The sequence below is a fragment of the Etheostoma spectabile genome, chromosome 23, assembly GCF_008692095.1.
Source record: "Etheostoma spectabile isolate EspeVRDwgs_2016 chromosome 23, UIUC_Espe_1.0, whole genome shotgun sequence".
In the NCBI taxonomy this organism is placed as follows: domain Eukaryota; kingdom Metazoa; phylum Chordata; class Actinopteri; order Perciformes; family Percidae; genus Etheostoma; species Etheostoma spectabile.
In genome coordinates this window covers 572,687-582,012 of record NC_045755.1, presented here as the reverse complement: position 1 = coordinate 582,012, position 9,326 = coordinate 572,687, and the positions used below count along the sequence as shown (strand labels likewise).

The 9,326-nt window shown below is 39.8% G+C and overlaps 1 protein-coding gene and 1 long non-coding RNA gene across 8 annotated transcripts in view; one reads left to right on the top strand and one right to left on the bottom strand.

Annotated features, from left to right (window-relative positions):
* LOC116673488 (DENN domain-containing protein 5B) overlaps positions 1 to 9,326 on the top strand; it is a gene marked incomplete at its 5' end in the record, with an annotated part of 86,106 nt that overhangs the window by 41,260 nt on the left and 35,520 nt on the right. For all 7 annotated transcript variants that reach the window (XR_004327849.1, XM_032505849.1, XM_032505845.1 and 4 more), the window contains 1 exon segment: positions 2,559 to 3,231. Coding sequence is in view for 6 of the 7 variants with exons in the window: in XM_032505849.1 (XP_032361740.1) it covers positions 2,559 to 3,231 (673 nt within the window).
* The window catches only part of LOC116673493 (uncharacterized), a 20,226-nt gene continuing 17,034 nt past the window's right edge, over positions 6,135 to 9,326 (bottom strand). The window contains exon 3 of the long non-coding RNA XR_004327850.1: positions 6,135 to 6,290. This is a non-coding gene — a long non-coding RNA (uncharacterized LOC116673493). The remainder of the gene's footprint in view (positions 6,291 to 9,326) is intronic.

The window sequence follows — 9,326 nt, the reverse complement described above, 5'->3', positions numbered from 1 at the left end:
GTGTGTGTGTGTTGTTTGACTCTTGGTGTCTCTCTCTTGTGGTCACTGCCTATTTTTCCACCTGCCCTGGCGTCAGCGCTGCTGAATAATTCAGCCTTGGGTCTCGCCTTACGTCGGCATGGAAACAGACCATTATGCAGCACTGCAGGGTCTGAAACCCGACACCCGGATGATTGCGAGCTTTTGAGAAAGATGGCTGAGAGACATTCTGCATCATTTCTCTCCCTCTTTCCAATTCTTGGGACCAACCCAGCCCTCGTTTTCCCCTATTCCTCCTCCTCCGTACCTCCATCACCCACTCATCCCATCACCCTTTCCTCTGGAATGTTCTTGTCCCACCTCCTCCCCCTCCTGCTGCAAGGTGTGAGATGGGGGGGATGAGGGGTGTAATCACACTTCTTTGTGCCTGCAGCCCATCATTAAAGCCCCTGGGATGATTGTTTTTAAACTTCAACACACACACACACACACACACACACACACACACACACACACACACACACACACACACACACACACACACTTTCTGTCAAGGTCACAATATGGACAGTTTAGCACATTCGGCAGTGTCATCAAACAATCACACTTTTGAAAAACAAATTCTAGGACTTTATCCCACTGGACACTTATCTGATTTATCACTGGATTGTGAATTGTCTGATGCTGGCGCACTGTGTAATTGTCTCTTTAATCAACAAAAAATATGGGTGTAAGCAATATTGTAAAGATAATTCATCTAGTGACAAATGTACAGTATACCATGTATGTATGAATGGTTGTATTGTTTTGTTTGTGTTTTTAGATTTTTAGTTTTTCTCATATCAGCTTTTATAATATAGGATATATATATATATATATATATATATATATATATATATATATATATAAATCCTGCCTTAGTTAGACTTTCTGATCAGTATCAAATCCATTTGATTATTTGTCTCTACATCCAGAGTTACAGGAAAAAGCTAATGCTACATGACTTTCCATGGTGCAGATTTTTGAAGATGTAAACAAAGAGTTTGTTATTCAGACATTTGGGGAGGTGTATCCTCTAATATAAAGCTGATTTTACAAAGGTTTATTTACACTCAGTGGGGCGACAGAGTATTGCGTGCGTGCGTGCGTGCGTGCGTGTGTATGCATAATGCCAGTTCAGCCCTCTGTGCCTCTCTAATTGGCCCATGTCTGACTCTGCCTGAATAATTATTCTTAATGGAGACTGACTGAAGTCACCCCTCTCTGCATCCTAACTATCTCAGGCGTTAGACAATTTAGTTATTTGAGTTTATTTTGTGTATTGTAATACTTTTAGGAATCCTATCTACCTACCTCCACTTGTTCTGCAGGCAACCAGTCGATTTGACACAAAGCTTTCGCAAATTTCATCGCCACATGTGAGAGATTTGGAGCATGTTTGTCACTGAACCATTTCATTTAATTACCTTCCTCAACTCGGCAGGGGTGATATGATTTCTAGACAAAGGGAATAAAAAATGTGTTTAGGGTGATTACTAATGGCAGACGCAGGCCAGGAGAGATGATCTGTCTGTACTGATCAGTGGGACGCATGACTCATGCATAATCCAGTCAGGTTACTGTGTGCGTGTGCGTGTGTGTTTCATTTGTTGCCTATAAAACAAAACGTTCATAAATGGGAACCCTGGGTATAAAAGGATAAAAACGTTGAAATGTATGAGTTTGTTTGTGTATGCAGACTCTAAAGCGCATGCATATGTATGTGCATTTACAGAGCAGTAAGCACAAATGCATTTGTATCCAATTGTATTAATGTGTGTTGGCACAGAGCAGCTCTTGTCTCCATTGTGTTCCTGTTCAGCGCTCAGCAGCCAAATCAACATAATGAGGCATAATAAGTCAGATTTATTGCAGACTGCTGCTGCGTGAATGTAACAGCAGTTTATGTTGATTATGTTCAGTCTGTGCTATCAGTTATAGCATCATTTTATTTTATGAAGAATGGTTTAGAAAATCACAATATTCCACAACAAAGTCTTGGTATTTGTGTTTGTTTATTGTTTGTTTTCTGACTTTAATCTGTGGACAAAATAGCATTAATTTTAATTAAATAAAAAATGGCGATTGTCTTACAGTGGTACGTCCACATATGGATCATCATAAAAATACACTTATCCTGCTGTCTGTCAAATGACCACTCAATACTTTTAGAAACACCATGTGCTGCCAAAAACTGAAATCAAGAAAGGGGCTTCTTCACTTTTAAATCATTATTTTCTCACCTTGTATTACAGTATTGTTTGTAGTTTAAAGTCACTGTGTAAAATTTCTAAATGTCCAACTATGGTACTATCACAAAAGACAGCCATGCATCGGTAGACAGCCGTGCTTGCCGCTACCCACCCCACAAATCTTACCTGATGACACTGAAGCAGAGTGAACATACACATTTCACCAGTGCTCCATATAAGCTAAAACTTATGCCATCAAAATGGAAATAAAAAATATAATTGAGAATAGTGCGTGTTCAGTGTGTTGAATATGGTGATTGACTCCTGTTCCTCTCCCTCTCCCTGCAGCTGTGTATGCCTAAAGGCCTGTCGTTCAGGACGCAGGCAGACCAGCGTGATCCACAGTTCCACTCCTTCATCATCACAAAGGAAGATGGCTCTCGGACCTACGGCTTCGTTCACACCTTCTACGAGGAGGTGACCAGCCCACAGATCTGCTCTGCCATGCACACCCTCTACCAGATGCACAACGCAGAGAGCACCCCATCATCATCCTCCTCCTCCTCCTCCAGCATGGACTCCCTTGCCAGCAGTTTAGACGAGGCAGACTCCCCCACTTCCTCATCTTCCTCCTCTCGCAGGGCGGGTGGCTACGACTCATCGCGGGACACCCTCTACGTGTCCAAGGCCTTGTGTCTGATAACGCCCATGCCCTTCATGCACGCCTGCCGGCGCTTCCTGTCTCAGCTGCACAGGGCCGTTACTGCAGACACCGCCCCCCCGCTGCCACTGGAGAGCTACGTTCACAACATCCTGTACGAGGTGCCGCTGCCCGCTCCGGGACGTTCGCTCAAGTTCCACGGTGTATACGAGCCCATTGTGTGCCAGAGGCCCGGGCTAGGGGAGCTGCAGCTGGCCGACTTCCCACTCGCAGAGGCCTTTACTCTGCTCGGAGCAGAGAACCTGGTCCAGGTGTTCACCTGCACCCTGCTGGAGATGCAGATCCTTCTATACTCACATGGTAAGGGCACTTAGTAAATCAGACTTTTTCTCAGCATTTTCAAGCATTCTTATACACACATAGACACGCAAATCTGACTCATCCAGGGTTCTTCATTACAAACTCACATTATGCACTAACAGGCGAGGTCCAAGCATGTCTAAAAATACCAGATATGTCAGAATTACCATTGTTTCAATTTTTGTTTAAATATCTAGAACATAATAGCATATTCTGAATTTGCCATTTCATGTAACTACAGCCGTGGCATAATGGCAACTTGGATTTGAATGTCATTTAGTTTGAAGTTTGAGGTCACTTTTTCTTTTTTGATCCAGACCAAGGACAATATATGTGGTTGCCAAAAGATCTTGCATACTTGTACACATACTACATTACACTTACTTTGTTCAATAGGAGATCACTATCTTGACAGTTCACCAGATCAGCAGATTAATTAAAATTAACGTAATGTTGGAATAAGATCAGCAGGCAGGCTGTTCCATAGGCTGTGTTTGGACCAGTACGGATCAGTAGAGTCCAAAACCACAGGCTTCCTCATTCCTTTCACTCAGACCACTCTGTTGACACGGCAGTGGAGTCTGCTGAAAAGGAAAGTTGCTACAAAAACGTATGATGAAGACAAGATATATGAGAGTATGAGACTTTTAAGTCAATGTCGCATTAACGCATTCCTTCAGAGTCTATATATTTCTTTATTTTTATTGCATCTAATATGTGAGTAGGAGTGGGTGGCTGTTTTGACTTTTCAGTGAAAACATTTTGTTGAAACATAGATGAGACTGAGACAAGAAAACCGTTGGTGGCTCAGAGAAGAAGGAAAATTGTCTCAAATAATCTTCAGCTACAAATGAGGCTAAATGCGATGCACAGTGATCAGATTTTCCTCCACCAAGGTTTCCTTTCATCCATTATTTACAACTGCAGTGAGGCACTGTTTTAGGACCTCAGATAAAGAGCAGCTAGTTTGGACTACTCTGCGGAGTGAGATCAAGTTTTGGCTTGCATTTTTCTGTCCTACTCTTTCTAGGTTTCACTCCTCCAGTTTACAGCACTCTGTAACACTTTCTCTGTCTGTTGGTCTTCGGCACTGTATGAATCACGCAAGTGGAAAAAGGTCCCCAGGCAAGCCAAATCCAAAACCACAACATAAAACATTGTATCTACAGTATTCTGCAGCATGCACATAGAAGAGCATTGACCTAAATCACCAAGATGCAGCTGTGAAACAATCTAAACTGTGTCTTTTAAATGAGTACATTCATTCAATTTGTCCATAAGGGTGTTTAATATTTATGCAGAATGTCGGTATGGGCATTGTCATCCTGATAACCTGAGTTATAAAATCCTTACAAATGTGTAGACTTTAGCCATCTGAGAAGGGTCAGGTGAACTACTGCGTGTGCATTTTTACTTATCTTATAGACCACACACTAGTTGGGAGTTTAAGGATGGTATTTTATGAGTTCTTATGAAAAGTTGAATAGGAACTCATATGACGCTTGTAGTATTTTGACTACAGATATTCTGTACAGAGCTGCTGGGAAACAGACCCGCACATTCAAGAACTTAAGAGGGGAACCTTGTGATAACAACTGTAATACAGCAATTGGAAAGCTTATATTAAACAATCCTGTGTTTAATTTAAGGGTATTACCAGTTATGCTTGTAAGAATTCTTTGTTAAACGGAGAGGCCCTCAAACATCTTTTTTATCTACTAATTAAGATGGATCCCTTTTTCCCTAAGAGTTCAGTAGTGTTTTCATGTTCTTTGTCGATCAACTCATCCACCCTAATGGAGCAATTCAATTTTATTTATAGTAGCAGTTTATAGTAGTATAGTGTCTCAGGACACAATATATACACTGTGAGATGATGTTTCTGCAATCACAGCTTGTATTAACACCAAATGGGTTTAGTATTAGACGTTGTAATCTGATTGGTTGGCTGTATTGCTCTGAACTGTACTGCAGCACAGAGGGATTGACAGTAGGCTGCAGGGTGTAATTAGAAGGCAGCTTCTGGACAGGTTGTGTGTGGACTAGTGGGAAATACTGTACTACAGTTAACTGCTCTAAAACTGTGAAAAGTCAGCATCTAAGTAAAAAATGATTTGGGACATTTTCATATAAAGAAATACTTGCTTTGAGCAACGAAAGATTTAAAACATTCTCTTCCCATTTCCCCCTACTGGGTGGTCCTAGAGTTGAGTGTGCTTTTCTGGACAGAGATATCAGATGTTTCTGAAATTCTTCTGGACCCCAGTTTTGGACCTATAGCCCTGAGTGCTCCAATCACCACTGGAATCAATGTTGCCTTCACTTTTAACATATTTTCTAGTTCCTCTCTGCACCCTTGGTATTTTCAAAGCTTCTTGTGTTCCATCTTGCTGTTGTTGCTGTATCAGTTTGCTACCGCGGATATTGGAACACTGAGTTAGTAGTTGTTTCAGGGAGGGATGTCCCGATCGCAAGTATCGGAATCAGATCCAATGTGGGCTGATTTTTTTTAACTGATCAGGGATTAGCATTTAGCCCGATTACCTTACTCCGATAATTTCATCAGCTAGTGATCGCCCCTTTAATCACACACGCCCTGCGCAACAGACACGCCGCCAGACTGCCTGGATTTCAGCATTTTGAAACCACAATGCCGTGCGTTCATTTACCAGTGTCTGTCCACAGAGTGTCTCGTAGCTCGCCAGCCTTTGGCAACAAGAAGAAGCGGATTACTCCAATTCTCCACACTTCTTAACCATGCTTACAGGCTGTTATTCCCTGAAACCGACATCAGAGATAAACCGAAAATCAAAGATTGACTATTGAGCGCAAGAGGCGTCACTAAGTTTAGTTTTCGTTGTCCAGCAGGGAACTTGAAACTTTATATTTTTTTTAGTTAAATGTATTAAGTTTATGTTTTAGTGTAACACTATGCAGCTCTATTACCTGAGCAAATACAAGAATCGGATCGGGACTTGGTAATGGCAGACATTCAATATTTAAAAAAACTGATCGGGTGGTCAAAAAAGCTGATCGGGACATCCCAAGTTTCTGGTTAGCTTTGATGAAGTATCTGTTGGTCCCACATCCTCTTAATGTAACCCCTTTCCCTGCATGGGCTCACTTTCCAGGCGTTCCATATTCACTCCACGAATGTTTTGATATACTGCATTTAAAGCAAAAGCAAAAAGTGAAGCAAAAGTGAAGACTGTATTACAAATAATTTAACATTTGGGTAAATATGCTACACCAAACGGGCAAGTGTGGGCTTTTGGTTAAAGACATGATTCTTCTCTTCTTCCTTTGTGAGAGTGAGATGAAAAGATTGATGCAACTCTTATGGCCGTGTGTTCAGTACAGAGCTGGAGTCTAGGTTTTGAACTTCGGACAAAGCCATGTCAGCCCTTTTCAGTCTCAATGCCAAACTAGGCTTACCACATCCTGACTCTGTACTTAATGCAAAGACATGAGATTGATATCAATCTTCTAATCTGTTCTTGGAAAGAAAGCTACTGAAAAATAAGCTAGTAAAGTGTATTGCCCAAACAACTAACCTATGCCTTTAAGAACTTGGGTTAGTTAGCATCAACTGCAAATAGAAAAAAGGATGCCAACAAAACTAATACTGCACCAGGAGAACTCTTATTGTAAAACAACCACAGCATGTCTGCTAAATTTAGGGATATTTTAGCCAGGGTACTGTTAAAAATGTTTACTGAAGCAGTCTCAGTTGGCCCAGATAGAAATGGGTCTTAGTTTTATCATCACTGTCAACGTCACTCTTGAATGTAAACTTTTAAATGAGATCTCACTGGAGTGAAAAACGTATTGTATTAATCATTTTTCACTGATGGCATACAGCCTGGGCTCTAATTGTGTGACACGTCTGTCCCAAGGAGCCCTCATTTCTTTGCAATGAGGAGAAAAAAAATATGCATGGAGCATCATTTGGCTGGAGACAAGTGAAGGAAGGGTTCAGTTCAGGGGACAGCTGGAAAACGTTTCCTGGATGTTAATGAGACATAGCCCCACCATATGTTCCCACGCTCTTCCTAATCAGTCAACAAGCATTTACACCATGACCCCCTACCTGTCCTCCCCACGCACTCGTCATTGGAGGAGACAGTTGAGCGTCTCCTCCAATGATCGGGCACAGTGGGGGGTAGGGAAGACATGCGGGATGTCATTCAATGCTAATCCCTGTAATTCAATTACATTACAGGCAGGCAGTTGGTACACAGTGAGAACTGATATGTGTGAAAATGCTGATAGAAGCTGTTGTATTTGAAGGAGCTTTTCATCCAATTTATATAAAATATCTAACTTATATAAACCATATTTTCTTAATTACAGTATTGCCACTTGTAGCATACAATGATATTTAGACAACAGGTTTCAGTTTCAAGAAGATGACGCCCCTGTGCACAAAGCCAGTTGCATCAAGAAATGGTTTCCTAGTCTGTTACCACAGCAGCAAATATACTGCATATATATATATATACATGTGTATATATATATATACATGTGTGTATATATATATATGTATATATATATATATATACATATACATGTGTGTGTGTGTATATATATATATATTTAGTATATATCATGCGGTATTTATATATCTGGTGTGGATTATTATATATATGGGTGTGTGTGTGTGTGTGTTGTATATATATATATATATATATATATATATATATATATATACACATTGTGTGATATATATACTATAATACAGTGTATATATTGTGTGGTTGTATATGGGTATGGATATGTATATATAATGTATATGTATGGTAGCTCTCTTCACGACAACACAAACACAGGTTGGTTCTTTTGAACGGGCGTTTAATTTCTTGCTTCTTTCTTTTGGGCAATGCATCCAAGTCACGCCGTGAGAACTATATGAATGAACATAGTAAGCACGTAAAATAAATTAAATATTACATAGGTAAAAAAAAAGGTACAAATTGCGCTTGCCACAAATATAAATAAAGTGCACATGGAAGACAAATACCTCGTTGGCCGCTTGTCCTGAAAAGAGTTCTGTAAGTCCTCAAAGTACCTTATTGTTCGCCTTGGCCAGTGTAACTCCAACTTAACAGCACTGTAACATACTCTAACGCTGGACTTTGCCAGGTTCATCAACAAATTCCGTCGTAGCGGAAACTACAACCACACTTAAGTTCCAAGAAAACAAAAAACACAATGGATCAAATCTTAAACTATAACATCTACAGTACTTTACATTAAACACATTTCCTATTTATTGAGTGCACGAAACCATAAACATAAATCAAATTTACTATGAATTGTGCATTAATAATGCATTTTAACACATATATCATGTTTAAACAGCACTTACATGTATATATATATGTGTATATATGTGTATATATGTATATGTGTGTTTGTATATACATGTGTGTGTGTGTATATATATATGTATGTATGTATGTATGTATGTATGTATGTATGTGTGTGTATATATATATATATATATATATATATATTATATATATATATATATATATATGTTGTGTTGTTTCATCATGAAAATCAGTACAATAGTACAAAGACACGCAAAGTAATTTATCAGGAATGTTAAAAGATTTGCGTTTGGAACACGGCCTTATCGCTAGTAGTATCGTTTTTTTTAATTTTTTTATAATGTTCTGGCGTTGTATAGTTTGTCCACCAGAGGACGCTCTACCACATCCCTGTTAGTGATGGCGTTGCATAGTCTGTCCACCAGAGGACGGTCTACAACGTCCCTGTTAGTGTTGGCGATATGTAGTCTTGGTATCTGCCTTATTGCCCAACATCAGTGGCCTACATGGTACTCACTTCTTACCCTCCACACTATTGCACAGCAACACACCTCCACGATGATGTAATTGTGGCTGATGGCGGGCCATGAGTTTGCTTCTCAAAATTTTAACATTGTGATTTTCAGCTGCTCTTTCTTAAGTACACCTGACTAAGGCTGCACGGTTATGGCCAAAATGATAATCAAGATTATTTTGATCAAAATTTTGATTGCGATTATTCTCAGGATTATTTGTTGATTTTAACCAAAACTAATTTTATCG